At 25.5% G+C, this 21,038-nt stretch overlaps 1 protein-coding gene across 3 annotated transcripts in view; it reads left to right on the forward strand.

The window, feature by feature from the left end:
- The first annotated feature begins 7,659 nt into the window (after positions 1-7,659).
- LOC107163683 (uncharacterized) overlaps positions 7,660-21,038 on the forward strand; it is a 32,693-nt gene continuing 19,314 nt past the window's right edge. For all 3 annotated transcript variants that reach the window (XM_089228308.1, XM_089228307.1, XM_089228309.1), the window contains exons 1-2: positions 7,660-7,965; positions 13,015-13,115. In XM_089228308.1, the coding sequence (XP_089084434.1) occupies positions 7,917-7,965; positions 13,015-13,115 (150 nt within the window). In that variant the 5' untranslated portion in view covers positions 7,660-7,916. The remainder of the gene's footprint in view (positions 7,966-13,014; positions 13,116-21,038) is intronic.

The raw sequence follows: 21,038 nt of genomic DNA on the forward strand, positions 1-21,038 counted from the left end.
ATATTTTATAGAATGTTAATAAACTAAGTAAAGGTAATAGGGACAGTTAAAGAATGCTCTTTTTAAAATCCTTGTGGTATCAATGGAATGCACACCAGAGCTTGAATAAATTAATCGATTTTGTGGAATCATCCTTTAAAGTACTAAAACTACTTATAGTATAATAATAATATTACTTTATACATATATGTGAAATTTATGATTACCTATTTACCAATACAAATTTTCCTCCTCTCCGGGCTCCCCCATCCCCAAGACCGTCAATGTATTACATAAAATATTTCAATAGTCAATACATCATGGTTTTTACTATATTAATTATTAATTGCGATAAATTAAATTAAATTTTATAAAACAGAATTCGTAAAAATATCGGTATAGTGGAATACTGATACGTATTCGATTCATTATTTTTGAGCAAAAGTGGCATAATACTCTGCGACCTATGTGTCTGTTAATTTGATTATCAACATTATGTTAACCAAATTACTAGAATGAATTAGTGTATATTAAGTATTAATATATTATTAAACTAAGGTAAGAATATTATCTATGGGAATTTAAATTCCCATATTGTGATTCTAATTGTGATTAACATTTTAGGTAAAACTGACTTATCGTTGAACGGTGTATAACATAGATTCTGTATACGCATGATATACATCAAATCTACATAGTATACTCGTATATTATAATCTACAAAAAGCAATAGTTTAAAATCATTAAAAATATTTGAAAATCCCATTGCGTGTTGTAAAATATAGTAATAATATACTAATAATATACTTTAAAATGTCAAGTTCCCAGAAATATTTTTAAAAAACAGCAAAAACAACTAAAATCCTTATTTCCTGTTTAAAATATATATATATTCAATTTTTACAAAATTTGAACTTGAAATAATAAAAAACTGTGCTTACACATATTTTAAATTCTGAAAGAAGCGACGAATGTATTGATTTTACAATAATATGTGTTTTATTTTTTTTGTCTGCAGAAACTTTTTAAATATAAAAAACGCTTAGATTTTCAACATCAATATAATCTCATCTAATAGAAAGTAGAAAAGCGAATCTTTTATAGTTGGTATACTTTGGGTGGTCGAAAGACAAAATTAACAATTTTTTTTTTTTAATTAATAATTGAGAAATAAAATGACAATAGGTAGGTTATCGGGAACTTTATACTCAAAACCAATTTTTGACAAAATCCGTTTTCCTACTTTATTGTAGTTCAAAAACGAATATATCGTAGATACTATTGACATTTTTACTTAACCCTTAGGACTCTGACATAATATTATTAGACATAAACATTTCATAATATATTATTTTAAATATTTTGACTTTTTTTTGAAAAATTGTCTAATAATAAAAAGTGGACAATTGGGCATCACTCTATTGTACATTAGGTGCAATATAGGTCACTGTAATGGATGTGTTGAATTTGAATTCAATATTAAACTTAAAATCATTTATAAAAGAAAAAGTATTCGCTGATTGAAGAAGATCTGTTCAATATATCTGTTTCAATAATATTATTATGATTAAATTATTTCTATAAAAATAATTAATTTTAATACTATTATACATCAGTAATACAATAAGTTGAATTCATTTTCACCGGCAAAATGTTATTTTATGTATAATATACAAATCATATACTACTAGCTGAACCCATGCACTTCGTAGCCCGTTAAAAATCCTACATCTTATATGTCTCAAACTGTGTGTGTTAAATTAATTTCCTGTGATATGCTAGCAGTATATTTTTATATATATACTATATAGATAGATAACGGTTAAAATATACTAAGTAATAATCTCACAACGATATTCAATTATGTTTATCATTATGTAATTTTATTCATTTTATCGAGATAAGTCTGACAATTCAAACTAGTCTATTATCTGCTCATAGGTCTAATATATTTCTGTACCTACCTAATTTTGTCAAAATCGGTCCAGTCGTTTAGGAATGCGTAAATAACATACAAACAGACAGACAGACACAATAAAAATAAAAGTTTCAAGTACCCTTGAATAATATTTTTAAAATTACAACAATATCAAATTTATAAACTAAATCGATTTTGTTAAAAACTATTTAGCCTATTTTTTTCCTCCGACGTTTTTAAAAACTACTATAAATTTTTTACTATTGATCCACGGGTGCCCCCCCCTCCACCAAAAAAAGATCAACTAGATTCACTTTCCTAACGGAAAAATATTGAAGTTGAAGTTTGAAGCCATAACTGATCCAAAAGGCGATGACTGATAAGAAAAAAAATATTTCATAGTAAAATCTAAAACCTCAAGATATGTATATCAAAATATGGCACCGAATGTTAAGACTTAACAAACACTTAACCTCCCTCCCCTCTTCACCGCACCATAAATATGTATTTAATAATTAATGAATACCTAATAAATAATTATAATTTTAGTCAGGGTGATTTTGTATTGACGCTAAACTATGATTTGTTATGCTTGAATTATACATTTATTCAAATTCTAAATTTTGGAATTATTGAGAATAGTTTAGAATAGGTACTATTTAAATTAAATTAAAATGACATGGTCAAAAATTCAAAGAATACTAAAATAAATAATAATAATAGGTACTAAAAGCTTTGCTGTATGTAGGTAAACTAATTATGTGCAACAATACACTTAAATATCTTAAAATATCAACTTTTAATTGAACCACTAGACATTTATGTTTAAAGTACCATATACAAGCTCACCAGCACTTAAACCGTTAGTTTCAGCATACTCCTCTCAAAACATTCCTTATGTAGTTAATAAGTGTATAAATGACAGTGGACCTTTTAAAATGATTCCTACTACATCCCATGATTTTCAAAATATTGATCGTCTCTAGGTCATCTAACATCTTATGACATTTTATCACAAAAATATTGTATCACTTATTAACTTCTAGCTCTGCTATATAGCAAGTTCAAGTATGATAATACTATATTTTTTTTTAATTATTAAAAATAAGATTCTTTTCGTACTGTAATATCAAACTATTTATTAGTTTATGTATATCTATTGCTGCTTTATAATTTTCGACATAAATAAAAAAAAAAAATTTCTAGCCTTATCCTAACCTGACCTAACCTAACCTAACGTAACCTTGAATATGAAACATACTATTTGGTATGTATCAATTTTAGAATCTGAGTGAAGCGATTAATGTATTGATTTTTCAATGGTGATTTTTTTTTTCTTGTAGTGTTGTACACGATTTATACTCGTAGCTATTATAGCCGAAGAAATACTTCAATCTTATTCTTTGAGGGTAGTTAATGCTAGTTATACTGATAACAAATTAAATTTAGTTATTTTAATGTCAAAGTTTAAAATCTCAATTGGTACTTGTAAAATAATCGTGGGGTTAGGAAAAACTGTAAGAATTTAATTTTCTTTTTGAACCTTTTGTATGGTTAGTTGAATTTTTTAAATAAATGTTGATGATGGCATTTTCTATGCATTGTATACATTTAAATATATATATATATATTGTCTTATTATTACATCACCTACACGCTAAGCCTATACTGAGTTATTTGCTTACATTGTATCTGCATATTGTTTACAGTACAGTTTTTGCTTATAAACGTTTATATAATTCGATTTCTTCCTTTAAGAAGTTGACAATATATATTATATTTGCTTAGAGGTCGGGTCGTAAAGCTTCTCCTTGTATATGTGATATGTGATGTACCATATTTATGGTATCAAACTACTGAACACTGTAACCCATATTGGCGTATCTTCATAAGTTTCTTATGGGTAGATAATTGAAAAAAAACTTATCCTATAAAAATAAGACCAGCATTTTAAGGGATATATTATAGGGCCTTAAAAAAATCTATTACTCATTAATGCATGGAAAAATAATTTTAGGTAAGACCGAGTCCTCAAAATGCACTGTTTCCAACTATCATTATACTTTTGTTATTTTATATAATATACTTAAAGTTGTTCTTGTGGCTACAGTAAAATATTATAACTTATGAAGAATTATATTATTTTGTATATAATGTGAATGTAAAATATACTTTCCTATAGAGTTTAGTCGTCCTTGAATCGAATTCGTAGCTAATATTGCCACTAATCCTCGCCATGTAGCCTATGTATCTATCATAATTTATAATATTATTTGAAACAACACATTACCTATATAATTAAATAAGTAACGACTGCATTTTTTTATTAATATGAACAACAATTTTATGTTTTCAAGCTTTTTCTAAAACTCGTTATTTCACACTGAACCCTCTCACCACTCACCACATTTGGAATTTCTGATCACGTTCATATATTGTTTGGAATTTGTTTTTTATATTTTCCAGAATGGATTCGACATTATACGCAAGATGGCAGAATCTTGTGGATTTTTTTGTATCGAGGAGATTAAGAAATGTTTCCCCAGGGAGATACCGAAGGTCAAAAATTGTAATACCTATTTCAAACAATTCCTTGAAGACATTAGGGGATTTAGCTTCGTCTGCCCTTAAATATATGTGTTAAATAGAAGCGTAGTGAACCACTCGTTGATTATAAGTAAGTATATAATATCAACGATATGAAAAAAAGTCTAGGAAAATCAAACCGAATAAACGGGAGAAAAGTCCAAGAAAAAGTTATTAATGAATTATATTAAGTAAATAAGATTTCATTTGTAAAAAGGTTGGCAACTCCGCAACTATGCTATTGTCTATCACAATATAAAATAATATAGGTACCTATACTGTTAATCTATTTTATTAAATAATATTATTATGTACAAATAGTACAATATCGTTGATCGCCGGATGATTATCGAAAAAAATTAATTTTTTCATTTGATATATTTTACTATATTTAAATTGTTTTTCACAGTAGTCAGTCAAGCGTATAGTGGTGATGTTTATTTTATTTACCTAAGAAGACTGTAAATACAAGCATCGCGTCTAAATAATAAGATTACATTGAATTACAGCCTTTCCCGCATACAAACCGCCCACAGTTTACTTGTCGCTGATCGCCATTGCCCATTTATAATCGTGATGCTTTTCATCTGCGTATAAATAAAAAAAGGTTGGCTGAAAATATTTTATTATTTTAAAAATGTAATTATTTAGTTTATCTTTAAACATGATGTGATATATAATTAGGTACGTTGCAATACCACCCCATTGAGTATACATGGCATCTAATACAGTGTTTGGAAAGAACGTCGTTCATGAGCGCATGTTCACACGTTCACGTTCATAGTTAGTGAACGATACGCGAACGTGGCTCATTTTTTAAAAATAGAACGTGAACGTGAACGACGTTTATATTTGAATGAATTTGAACGATTTTGAAGACGCTCAATTTATTTACTATTTAATAAATATAATATGTTAATATGTATATAATTTAGATACTTTAGAAAATGTATATGCTCTAAAGTCTAAATTGTTTTTATTTATGGGTTGAGACCTATATGTTAATGTGTTTTTATACAAACTGCTGGTAAACTATTTATAAAAAAAAAATTATAGGAACAACCTTATAAACGCGTTCATTTTTTCAAAGAACGTGAACGTGAACGAGTTCCTTTTTTAATGACTGAACGTGAACGTGAAAGAATTCATTTTTTTAGTGAACGTTCCGAACACTGATCTAATATAATTATTAATTATATATAAAATTAACAACTATATCTATATCATAATATAAGGTATCACATCTATATAATGAAAAATATAACAAATTGAACAAATCTAAAAAATAGTAAGGGCGATTTACCTTATCAAGTTTTTTTTATCGGTGTAAGAAAAGTGTATGAGGAATTTGTTATTTTTGACCAACAAAATTATTTACTATAGATCTAATTTTTACTATAGACACCACCCTAAAAGTTATTTAAAGCATCTTCACCACTGCTCTTAAAAATGTTGTCAAGCCAACAAAAAGAAACCACTTACCTACCAATCAATGTTAATCCTATACAATATACATTCATCGCTCTCGATCCGAACCTAAAATGAAAATGTTTCACTTTAACAATTTGTGTGACGTATTCGTATGTACCTTTAGACATACACTTATTAAACAGATCAACAGATCAACCTTAGCCTACAAAATATGTATGCCAAACACATTTTAGAATGTCAGTAAGTACTTTTTGCCAAAATTTCAGTATTAAATAGTATTTTTAATTTGTACATCTAACATGATAGTGATGAGTAGGTTTAGTAGCTTAACGCGTAACTTATTAGTTTAATCATCACTATCTTAACTTTTGTTGTACAAAGCATGAAAAATAACTTATAATAATATGTGTACTATATATAATATACTTATGCATATATTATTATATAAATATTTTATCTTAACCCAAGTATAATCAACACTATAACGTATAATTTTTTCATATTATTACATATAAACAAATAAATTACACTATATTTTGTATTGTTATATTATTGACGAATGAATATGTACGAGTATTACCATTGATCAGATTTAAAAAAGTGTATAGATTGTAAACGCATTATATGTTATTTTATGAGCATAAATTTATATTAATTATAATATAAAATAGGTTTACTAATTTATTATACGTTCTGTTACCAATACTACACTTGCAGGTCAAATATCGTAATTATATAATATGGAGATCTAACTACCGCATTTTATGAAACATAATATTTTATATATTTAAAAATAAAATAGACTGTAAAGAGTGAGTTAAGAGTTAAGCAGTATGATTATTGTCACACCAAGTCTTACACGGTTAAAAGGAGTTCTAGGTATTTTAGAACACAAATAATTCATTTATTATATTTGCAGTGTTTTCATGATTTTAGTAGATAATTTTCACGGAAAGAAATATTAATTTTAAAAAGGCACGTTCGTGAACATTCATGTTGGTAAATTGCAATTTATTATTCGATCTGAACTTAATGACTATTGGTTAGTATAGTAACGAACATACATTTTATAAAACATATCAAATTATTATTAGGAATTTAGTATAGATATATGTATAACATTATTATTACTATTATTGCTGTAGATGAAATGACGGACCTAATCACACTAAGGCTTTGTAATTATCTTTGTCGATTATACATAATATAATTTTATAATAATTACTCATCCCGTTGAAAAAAGGCTGGTTATATTCTAAGTGTCACTATTGTTTTGTTTTGGAAGTTAAATCCAATATTTCCACGCGTGTATATTGTTGTCCCGTCGTAAAAAATACTCAGGATATTGACGACTTAAGTGGGTTGTGTAGCCTGTGTGTAACGATTTTCATTAGAGGGCTTCACACCCCGTCTTGTTTTAAGCGCATAAACAAAACAGCTCTCAGTTTTAATGCGGCATTTTATATTTTTAATCATATACAACGTTGCGTTTTTAATAAACACCCGTGAACATTGTTTGAAATTGTTTCCTACCCGTCAGTAACGTTTATATATATATATATGTATAATATGTCCTTCCACCGACACCAAAACCCACCCGCACATCGGTCGCCCCCGCCGAGAAACCCACCCCCAGACCGATCGACTGGATAGTGTTAATCACGCAAACGCGGGACGCCGGCCAAGTTCGGAACAAACGCCTATAGTGAAAATATATTTTTCTTCCCATACACACTCAGCTTTTGTCCGGCTCACCAGACACCGCGCTACCACCGCCGACGCCGGTATATGGTCGGTACTTGGTACCTCTATATATTATCATGTGAATTACAAAAGCTATACGCGTAGTTTACAAACGAGATAAAATATTTTCATACCATATTTAGTTTAATATTTAAGAGTTTCAAACTTGAAAAAAAAAATACATCAATAATACCGTTGTGATAAAATATCGCGATTTCATAAAATATGAACTGTGTTAATAGACATTAAATCCTTCAACATGTATGGGTTTACTGCCTATAAACTTCACACGGTTACTCCAAACCCATGTAAGTACATACCAATTCATTTTTTGATAGGTAGCTGTTAACTATTTTATTTTTCTAATAATAATAATATAATAATAAATTATTTATCACTAATCAATCAAAATTAATTATTTTCATTTTTCTCTGGAATATTTATAGATACATGGCGTGTACCTACCTAACTAATACTATTTTGGCTGTTTTAAAATGTTGTACTGAATTAATATAAAGTCATGATTTTAAGAAGATTTTAGTATCTAAATTAATGAATGATTAATTTTATTAATGGTACCTAATTAATTAATTCCATTATATACATAAATAAACAAACTGATAAATAATCAAGTGTCTATAGTTTAGATTTTATAAATTAAAATTTTTATTTATATTTATATTTAATTAAACTTCTAACTTTATAATTCTGAACAATATTGCATGGTGTAACATTATAATGATGTGTTTTGTTTTGGAAATACAGTGTTTGTGTTCCTTTTCAAGTACAAGTACTTCAAAGTTTCACGTAGCTCCCGCATAGCCCTATCTATAAATTGGAATTCTAACACATATGGTACTTTAGAAAGTCTTGCATTTTTGAAATGTTATATACGACAGAAACCCGAAAAAAAATTGTCCGCGCTTTGCTTGGAATAGTTTTCTAGGTACAAACAGTTTTAATTGCTTTAACTTTTATAAATTATAGCATAAAAATTAATTGCACTAAGTATAATTTATCTATTTTGTTCAAAAAAATGTTTTATCTTTTCAAATATTAATATAGTATTAAAATTAGAAATTTCTAGTTATATTGATAAAATTACTGAATTACATTATGTAAATTTATAAATGTATATTTTATAACATCATATTATTTTTGAATGTATGATATTTTTCTATATGCACAATATATATGTCATAGTATTATGATAGTATTATGACAGAATAATACTAACTACCTATATTATATCTTGATCAACACATTTTAATTATTGTATATTAACACTATTCCTGTTACAAAATGTTGTTATTTAATAACAAGGTACTAAGGTAGATAATACAGTATAGGCATAATATATACATTTAAATTCGAGAAATGTATATTAAAAACAATAGCGTCTAAAAAGAACACATAGGTAATAAATAATTATAACACCAATATTCTGAAGAGTCTGAACCCTCATCTATTCGATTGTTCATCATCACTGAATCCAAAACAGTAAATACAGCAAATCTTTAAAAATAAATTTGTTTTTTTAATTAAGACTGATTTTTTTTGCTAAAATAGGGTTATATTATCGAGTTAAATATGACCTAATCTCCAATAAACATTAATAATCAGTTAAAAATCTAACTTACTCGCCATAACCTAGGTATTTCCTTATCTCAGTGGTAAGTATCAAATCAAGTCGTTGAGCTGCCGTAATTATCTTGCGTGAGTAAGACGTTTTTCAATAATTAACCACTTGATTTCGTGATGCCGGATCGGCGAATCGTCATTTTTCAACACTATGAGACTAAATTAAGTATTTAATATAGCCATATAGGTATAGATTATACTGATTATAGTACCTACCTTTATGTATAAGCACTAGGAATTTCATATTATATTATTCAGTATTCTCTCTTGAATTTCTGAAGTTAAAAGACATTTGGATTATTAAAGAAATTAGTATATAATTTGTATAAATATTAAATACGGACAACAACTTTTTATGTTTACCATGGGATGGATCATTGGTTTTAAACCGGGCGAATGTAAGTTCCCACACGAGATATAGCAGGTAAAAATTACCCCTGGATATTCGTACGTAAGTTCCCACACGAAAAAAAATACACTTACACGTAAGTTCCTACACGAAAAAAAATTATACCAAACACCAAGGCTGGGCAAAGAAAAGTAACTTAACTTAATTTAAAGTTAAAATTTTCGTATTTTCAAAATTAAAATTTTAGACACATAACAATGTTTATAATATAAATTGCTTATAATTTTTTAAACTTTTAATTCGTTAATGCTCAGCCTTGCCAAACACAAACTTCCTTCCCACTTTATTCAGATTTAGGACTGACAAATAACTTATATAACTTTTATAACTTAAAAATAATAATTATATATTATTATTATTTTATACCTAAAAAAATTTAATTGGATTTTTTTTATCTAATACAAAAACAAAACAAATTTTAAGTTGTCATTCCTAAGTCTTAATAACTTAACTTTTTCCGTGTGGGAACTTACGTACGGCCGTAATTTTTTTCGAGTGGGAACTTACATATGTACTCACTTACCTGCTATGTTTCGTGTGGGAACTTACCAAGCCCCTTTAAACCAGCGTGTCACGTAGTGTAAAAAATGAATAGGGCACCTAACTTTATAATGCGAGAATGACAAATAACATCAATTATTTACCATTATTTTAAGTAGGTACCTATTTATTTTGAATGAATAAATTTATATTTATATTTTTACTTTTGTGTTTTTAATAAAATAATAAAGAATACAAGTGTGCATTATAAAAACGAAAAAATTAAATTTATAAATATTTTTAAACTGACTATTAAGAAGGTAGGTATACAAAAAAAAAAAGTACCTATTTAAATAGATATTTCTATACTACTTCTCTAATTTCATAAAATCAATTTCGTTTTAATTTTTTAAGTAATTATACAAAATTTTGAACAAATAGAGTAAACCCATAAATAAGTTGTTAGTATATTATAATTTGTATCTTTTATGAATTCATAGGTAGTTATTTATGGTAAATTAAAATAATCTGCATTATTTTCGTAAAATACCTATAATGATAATTGTGTAATTGTAGATTCTCACTTCATTACTTCGTTGTATAATTTTTCATGCAATATACTATGTATATACTGTATTCAAATACATAAATAAATAATGTATATTCTGTGCTACTATACTAAGAAATTAATAAGGATATAAGGGATAGGTTGGAAATATCAACATCAAAACTCTTTTAAGCAAACTTGAACAAAAACAAAATCTCTAAATAAATCTACCTATATACGGGACATTCTTTAAATGATATTCAGTCACTCGGTTGAATTTATATAATTTATTTTATCAGTCTTTTCAAATTTAATTAGTTAATTCTAAATCAGAATATATTTTGTCGAGTTCAAAGAATTTAATATTATTAATCTAATCGCTTTCGCTGGTTAGGTAGTACACATAAATATATTTAATTATTTTAAGTTCATTCATAATGAAGTTCATTATAAAAGGCCGTTGTTGTTACTATATATAGCTGTAAATTCTAATACCCCATCCCTAGAGTTTTCAATGATTCAGAAACAACCATGAATATAATTTTTCTCTTAAGTAAATTATCATGACTTGTGATAGTATGCTTTAATACAACGTTACATTATATTATAATATATTATGCATTATATTATAATATATCATGCATTTATTTAATAGGATTGCACATTGAAACTAATGATTAAAGATTGTATTCTACATTCACGCGTTAATGCATTTTTCATTTGAAAATACAACTTCTTTACATCTAAAATAAATAAATAAATCCTTTAGTAATTTAATTCATACCATATGGGACATGCGTATGCGATTTTTCATTTAAACTATATGATTACATTTTTTTTTTTTTTTTTTTTTTTTACTTCTAACGATATTAAAAATTAGAATTGTGATAACAATTATATTCTGTTAGATAAAAAAATATTTTCAAAAAAAAGTATTTATTTATAATGTAAAATATTTTAGACATATTTAAACAACAAGTTAACAACATGATTAATATATTTTCATGAATTATATTAATTTAACATTATATACTACCAGAATTTATAAAGATAAAAATATAATAAAAAGCAATATATGTATACATATAGGTACTTATAATAATAACTTTTCTTAACAATTAAATGTTTAGTGTTTTTATTTGCTATACAATTATTATAAAACTTATAAATGTTAATTCAAAAATTTTGAAGTCAATGTTCGTAATAATATTACTATTTCCGATAATTTTTATATAAAATCGAAATTGTTTCTGTGTAATAATTATAAACTAATTATTTATAATCATATTTGTTTTTGCAATTGCAGAAGATAATGCATTATAGTTAATTATTAATAAAATAATTTTAAAGCTGGTAAAATAAAAATAATAATATTATGAATTTCTTATGTATTCATATTATCATACAATATTATATACTTAAACTAGTGCATAGTTAAGTAATGTTATACTGATTCAAATAACTATATTATATAATACACAATTTACATATTATGAGGTAGACATTTAATAATACGAAAACACAGCGGCGTAGCCAGGATTTTTTTTCGGGGGGGGGGGGGGGCTGATCAATTTTTAAAATTAGTAAAATACAATTTAAGACTTTTTAATTGAATATTTGTAGACCATTACAATAATTTTTTTAAATTTTATTAACATTTCGGGGGGTGGGGGCTGCAGCCCCCTCAGCCCTCCCCCTGGCTACGCCACTGCGAAAACATAATATTTTCATTGCAGTATAGTGATTTGGGTTTTTTTTTAATGTTACAAGTTATAAAAAATAAATCTTATTTTATCTGTATTTCAGGTTAAAACACATTCTAAAGGATAATTTTTTAAATCCAGACTTTCTAAACATAATTATAATTAAATATAACATTTAAGCTATGCGTACCTATCGCTATCGTAGTTGAATAAATAATAAACATTTTAAGTTTTAAAAAATTACAGCTTTTTGAAATATAGATAAGTTACAAAATAGGACCTAATATTTATAGCAAATCTACTTTTTAATTACATTGTTTCGCACTAGTACGTATATGGTGGTTTTTAATAAATGTTTATACACATTATATGTTTATACTTTTTAACTTTTTATATTATATACGAATAAGTTGAAGTATACCTGCATTTATTATGAGTAGAAAATAGTGGACTTGTGGTTGAAAATATAATAGGTTCTGATTTTAAAATTTGATGTATACCTATGTTTTTTGTTCCTCTAATCTAACCGACAGGCTTATAGTATAATATACCTAATTAGCTTATTAATTTATTTCAGGTCGGTCTTCCGATACCGGACGAAAGACATCTGCAACCGTTCATTTCAATCCGAAAATCCCGTTCAACAGCGCTACGGATCATCCTTACAGAACAAAAGATGTGAGTATAAACAATCATATCTTAATTTTTTATTCATAAATATATTATTATTTAGATATCATTAAGAAGTACACTCAATACTTGTAGGAAATACCTACACAAGTTTCATCAGTACATTTTTGAAATGAAATTCAATTGTATCTTGTTATAAATATGCTGTCTTGTTCATAATGTTTTTTGGTACCTACAGATTTTTCTTTAATAAATAAAAAAAATGTTCTTATGTATACAACACTTCTAAAACCAATGTGGACCTATGGTCTTCAATTGTGGGGTACTGCTAAAGTATCTAATACCAACAAAATCCAACAGTTCCAGAATATTGCTCTTAGAAAAATTACAAATGCTCCACCTTTTGTGTCTAATTAATAATTATACCTTACATAAAGACCTCACAATGAAAACAGTGACAGAAGAAGCTGTAGATTTCTACTAACGCTTTCATAATCGCCAACAAACCCGCCAAAATCCCTTGATAAAGAGCCACTACACCCAAACCATACCGGGAAACCCGGGCGTCGTCTAAAAAGGAACTGGTGCCGTGACTTGTTATAAATAAAAAAAATGGTAAAAAAAAAAATGAATAATAAAAAAAAAAAACAAGTTCTAGACAGCGTAATTCTCAGCCAAGTGTCACCAATGGGTGACTTCTTAATTCAAAATATTCATTATATACTATTATAATATCATATATACTTATTGTGCTATGTTGTACAGATTGCGTATTTCAAATTGTAAAATAAAAATAATAAATAAATAAATAAAAATATCTGTAGGGAGGTATATGAACTATATGTGCTTAACAAATTTTATTCATAAATATTATTTATTTAAAAATAATATGATTATTAAATACTCTTTAAAATTGATATGTTAAGAGTTTTATTAGCCACATATTTACTTAAAGGCAGGTACTTAAAATACGCCATCATTGAAATATATTTTGACATAATATAATATTATTATTAATAATTAGTCGTAAAGATAGTACTAGATAGTTAATCGAGTTACAGCATACAATTATGAATTAATGACCCTGATGTTTAAAACGTTGCTCTGAGATTTTATTTTAAATGCAATTTAATAGCTTTATGACATTTCAAATAATAAATATTATTATTATATTATTTATGTAGCATAATAGTATTATAAAACTTATTAATAAATACTTAACACAGTTACCGATTGCATTTCGTTTAACAGTACCTAAATTATTGACAACAATACTTAATAGCATTTAAATTATAAATCATGTGTAGGTGATGAATGATGATGAATCAAATTAATACAAAATAAAGTATGAATATTAAGGTGTGAATATTTCTATTTTTTTTTTAATGATTTTTATGAGAGAAACATTGTTAAATAATTTTCTATAAAAAATATTATAATGTGCGATACTACACACTGTACGTTTTTATGTACTACAGACGATTATTTAATTTGCATAGTATGATGATGTATATTACAATATATTTGATACTGTACATAGTAATTAGTAATTATTATAGTTTCCCATCGGCTTTGATTGGCTAATAATAATTATACAATCATTATGTAGTATTGTTTAAGATTTCCATCATTTCTTTTGTGGCAAGTGGCAACACGTAGTTTTAATTTAGTATTTTAATGCTGAACGATTTTCTAATAAGTTTTAATTTATAAACATTGAATATTGAAGTAATATTATTTTACATATTCGCCTATAGGCTATATGCAATTTGTAAACTGCAAATCTTTGGCTCTGGTGGCACTACTCCGCTTATTACAAGTACAACCTATTAGTTGTTGAAATTGAAATTTTTTTATTTTTATATAAATATTCAATATAATGTATTGATACTCATATATTGTATAGATTACATTTTAAATTAACGTATTATAATTGACATGGCTATTAATTTTGTTTGTGGTGTCTATATGACTATATATATATGGTATATAATAAAAATACACACAATGTCAAAATTGAGTATGTGCAACGTACCTACTAATAATTTTTTTTGTCTTAAAAAAAATAAAAATATATTTCGACTTGTATGGATGGAAATGTCAAATAACATGTGACCTTTTTCGTACCCTTCTCTCTCCCCAAAGGTCTATTTACGACTTATCGTGCCCTTTGGGTATCTGGTTTTTTCGTCTTCTATCCCTGGATTTATCATCAAGCGCTTCGGGTGTCCTCCATCGAAAACGATTCCCCGGGGTTGGATAAAAAATTATCCTGCCATGACCTCTGTAAAAACAACAAATTTAACTCCAGTTGATTTTTCTGTGATTTGTTGATTGACCTAAATAGAAGAAGAAACATGGCGTAAATATCTATCTTATATTTATATAATATATATAATATTTCGATATTTTTTAAAACTTTTTCATATTTAAATTGTTTTTGAAACCTAGTTAAATATTCGAGTAATCACTAATCATGTATATTAATGGTTTAATAAAAATATAAGAACATAGTGCACACAAATAAAAAAAATATAAAATCTGTTCTTTAAATTAATTCTTTTTTGTTTCACCACCTTAATATTATAATTAATACACGATGACTCTGGAAGCTTTTATATTCATAAGTATTATAATATTGTTTACTTGATTATAAAATGTTTTATAATATTGGGTTGCAATTTTTTCAAATTGCGAGGAAAAATTTACTAAGTATAATATCAACAGGTAGATACTTTACATTTTTAGCATAACTTTATTAATTTGACATAAATATTTTTAAATCAAAATAAGTTACTAAAATCAACAAAGTTGTACTTTCCTACTCATAAATCATAATTTTACTCACTATATAATTAACTGTCAAAAATGGATTAATGTTAAGGAACTCTAAAGATTTTTAATACGTAAACAAGATAAAATAGGTACTGTGTAGGTAGTTTGGATAGATATCATCATTAATTTTACTATACCTACACTGAAATATAATTCAACACAATATATATATATTGGAAAATATTATTAATGATTAATGAATATAAACACACGTCATTAAAATGTACTGATAAACCTGGGGTATTCCAGCAATCAATATACAAATTAGACTTGATTTACTTAATTGTTTATAAATTATAAAATATTACCCTAATAATAATAATTAATAATATATTAACCATTGTACACCAATTTGTATATAAATATAAATTATAATAGTAAATAAAACCATTCAGTAAATTTTTATATAATTAATGTTATATTTTATTATAAAGCATGCTTAAACAATATATATATATATATATAATAGTTTTTATGATCATCCTTTGAATCCTATACAGGGTGATCCATTACGCATTACTCTCAACTCCAGGGATGATTTCCTTTAATAATAAAAAATAAAAATAAAAAGTTCTTATTTTTAGAAAAGTTGATTATATTTATTATTTGAGGATCATATTTTTAGATATTTAGATTTTTTATTGTCCAGTAGACCGTGGCTATACAAACTTGTTGTTTTTTCAAATAACAGCCAACTTTTTTACTAAAAATTGTTAACCGGGTGATTTTTTTTATAAATATTTTTATGCAAATAAATTTCAAGTTTTAATTTTCATGAAAAGTAGTTTTTGAGTTTTCAAAATATATATTCTAAATATAATATAGTTCTTAAAAATATTAAGTATACAATGTTATAAAATATTGATGCCCAGATTAGTATAAATATTACTAAAACATTCAAATAATCATAACCTTTTATATCATTATTATATCTTCCAAACTCATTATTATGGACCTAACCTTAACAAATTATAAAACTCGATTAGGTATCTAGGTACATGAACATTTTCATAAAATTTATCTTTTAATGGTTAGTATAAAAAAGTGATTTTCATTTACATGAAACATTCATTATAAACATTTCATGTTTCATGGACATAAGTAGGTATTATTCACTCTTTGAATTGTTTGAACTATAAAGAATCTAAGTATTTTAAAATATGGTACTAAATAGTATAGGTATTTGAAATTTCTAAAAATCAGAAATTTAACATGATTTATTGTTAATCACATTCATTTGATATTAATGTTTATTAATTCAAATAATAGTTTTAATAATTATAAATTGTTTGAGTTAAAATATTGTTTTTGTCAAACAAATTACAAGGCGAGTGAAAGGAAGCAGAATACAGTGAAGTATTAATGTTATAATAATTAATTATTATAAAATCGAAAGTAATTTTGGTAATATTATCACATTTCAAATTTGGAAAACCATAATTTTGCATAGTTTTATTAAAACTGCGCTGTTAAAATTATTGCAATATTAAAACTACAATTACTATAGTTTTTAGTTGATTCCCCCTTTACAAGTTAAGTTGCTGAGAAAATCGTAAAATGACCTATTTGAAGTACCAAATAGACTCGATTTCCGATCGATAAATAATTATAAGTTACTCGATACTTTTGTTGTACACTAAATTGTGGTTATAGAAAAAAACAACATCAAGCTATAAATTTTTAAAGCTTGCAGGACATCAGATTTCGATAATAATTTAAAATAATATAATCTATCATGATTTTTGTAAGTGAATGAATGTATAATGTATAATTTTTGTTTTTATTTCATTTATTTTAGATTCTGAGCGGAGCGATGAATGTATTGATTTTATCATGATGTGTGTTTTTTTATTTATTTTTTTTTGTGTCTGTCATCACGTTTTTAGGGCATTAAAACTGCTTCGATTTTCGACTTCAGTACCTCGTTCAATTAGAAAGTGAATCTAGTTGGTATTTTGGGGGTCAAAAGTAAAAAATTCTCAATATTTTTTATATAATCGAGAAAAACAAACTAAAAATTAAGGGAAAAACGGGAAATTTTACGCACACTCATTTTTCGACAAAATCGATTTTGGTTTTTGATGTAATTTTAAAACAAATGACCATAGAATTATACATGAATATACATGAATATACATGAATATACATGAATTTTCACCGAATGTTTATATAAGTATATTTTATCCACCATGCAATTTTCAAAAAATGTCGACTTAAGTTGAACTATTCATAGGCATATGCAATTTTCAATCATTATTATAGTTTTGTTTAAATTAATATCGATAAAAATTTATTTGTTGGGTAGAAAAGCTTGAAAATTTATTGCAAGGTTCCTAACATATTGTTAAAATAGCAGTTGAAAAATAAAATTAATTCATAGTCACAATTTTTTTTTATAAGCATTCAAAGTTTGAATTTTGACAAAATATGTACGTAAAAGTCACGAAAATTCTCAAATTATTTTAAGCTAGAAATTCATAAAAAATTTTCTTTTCAAATCTAAGATTTTAAAATGTATTACAAGATTCCTTAAATGTTTTTCAATCTTTATCTCAAATAAAAAGTCCACCGGAAATTCAAATTACATTTTTACAACATTGGATTTTCACTGGATTTCACATTTAGAAATTTTCTTATTTTGGTGTAACTCTAAGTCTAAAACTAATGACCGCAGATACTTGAAATTTTCTCTGAATGTTTATATAGGCATTTTCTATATTTGATAAAATTTTCAAAATATTTAGACTTTTTTTTTATTGATCTTTATAGCTTCGAAATATTTAGATTTTTTTTGAGCTGTTTACTGAAGAAAAGCTTGAAAATTTAATACAAGACTTCTAACACATTTTAACAATAGCAGTTGAAAAATAAAATAAATTCATAGTCACAATTTTTTTTACAATCACTCAAAGTTTGAATTTTTACAACATACGTAAAAATCACGAAAATTCATAAATTATTTTATGCTAGATATTCATAAAAAAATTTCCTTTTATACCTAAGATTTTAAAATTTAATATAAAGCTCCTAACATATTTTTACAATAGCAGGTGAAAAATAAAAGAAAAATATAGTTACAATTTTTTTACAAGCATTCAAAATTTGAATTTTGACAACATATGTAAAAATCTCGAAAATTCGCAAATTATTTTTAACTGGAAATTCATAAAAAAATTTCTTTTTTAATCTAAGATTTGAAAATTTTTAATAATCTATAATATATCCTAGACAGATAAACCGTCTTCGCTCAGAATCGTTTTTCGTATACAATGATATGATATCATTGGATTCAAATTTAATTCCATCCATTACAGTAGCCCACTTGTAACCTAGCTACTGTACAGCAGAGCAACATCCACGACTTACCCGCCTTTTTAAATACTATACTTAAATTCTTTACTATAGTATAGGTTTCCATTGATCTGTATACTCTGTATATATTTTACAACAATTTTTAGCTATTTACTAAAAAAGATATTAAGTTGCTTTAAGCTTGAATATATAATAAATAGTAATTTATACTTTTTAATAGTTTAGTAATGAAATCCATAAATAAATCATTTATACAGATTTAGTAGTTACTAAGAATTCATTATTAAGCTTACTGTGTAAGTACCTTTACAGTTATATACCGTTTGATCTATTTAATGCAAAATCTATTAAAATTTCTGAAAATATTTTAAATACATCATTTTAAATCGTTAAAAACAATATTTTCCCTATTTATAATCATCGTTTTTTAAATTTTATGAAGTACTTCGATGTATAAAAATCCAATTTTGGATGAGTAGAATGAGTCATAATACGTATATAAACATATGTAATTTAAATGTTGATGAGCGAATTTGAGTGGTACAGTCGTACAGGTGTATTCCACAAAATTTGTTTCCACTACTCTGCTAATTTAAATTTTAAATACTTATGACTCATATCTACTTTTCCAAAATTTGATTTTTATAGATTGAAAATACTCCGATTAATGTATTGTGCCAAGATACAAAATTAAATATTTAAGTTCGTAAAAGTAAAAACCTTAAAAATGATTATAATGTTAAAAAGTAACCATTTTAAACAATAGGTAATATTTACTTCCTTAACATGTTTTTTGTGACGACTAAACATTACGTAAAAGAAATACCTATGTCCTATATTAAAAAACATAATTGTTTTCTGAAATGAATGTTATACCTACGTTAAAATGGATCACTAATTTAATTCGTATAAATAACAAATATTACATAATCATTCATAATATAATAAAATTTGCTTATAAAGTTATAACATCTATTTAGTTTTTAAATTTAGATTTAACATTTCACATGAAATTACATGATAATCCCATAATGTGATTGTATATAATATAATTAAGTGATACAAACAAACAGTTATAAATATAATTTTATTATATCCAATAAATAAATATTAAAATATATAATCACAACATTATATTTATCAAGATATTGTTTATTACATAAAAGCATTAAGAACGAGTAAAAAGTATTTTTTGTAAATATATTATGCTCATTAAATGTTTGAAATTTACATTTCTTATTAAAGCCAGAGTTCACAAATTAAGATAAAAACGGCAATGCTTGTAATTGCATTTAATTGTAATACTATAAATATCTAAAAAGAAATTATGTTATAAGTTTGGATGTATATTTTATAATAAATATGTTTTACATTAAAAATGTATGAATAAATAATAAATAAATTAAAGAAGTAAGTAATTTAAAGTATGGTCTTTTCTACTTTATAAATAAAAGTTTAGTTTTCAACCTTCTGTAAAGTTAGACTCCATTAACTGTCGCTGTCATAGCATATGGCAGTGTCGAAATGTTCATTATCCTATTATGACTGAAATGTCTACCTTCCTTCTCTATGCTTCCTCTCCCTTCTCCTAGTTTTATATATAAATCGATTCGTGTCAATCATAATTGACCTATAAGCCTTGAATAAAATAACACCACTGCGATGAAAGTTTAGTGTAACGATTTTAATGGAAATAGCGAAATATTTTGTAGATACAAAAGGAAGTTTTAGGCTTTCAATATCAACTAAAATTATGAATTATAAGAATATACCTATTTATTTATTTATAAGATAATACTCACAAATATTTAATAAATATTTATA

This window comes from Diuraphis noxia, unplaced genomic scaffold (genome assembly GCF_037042655.1).
Source record: "Diuraphis noxia isolate RWA-SAM2 unplaced genomic scaffold, SU_Dnox_SAM2 contig0005, whole genome shotgun sequence".
Classification (NCBI taxonomy): Eukaryota; Metazoa; Arthropoda; class Insecta; order Hemiptera; family Aphididae; genus Diuraphis; species Diuraphis noxia.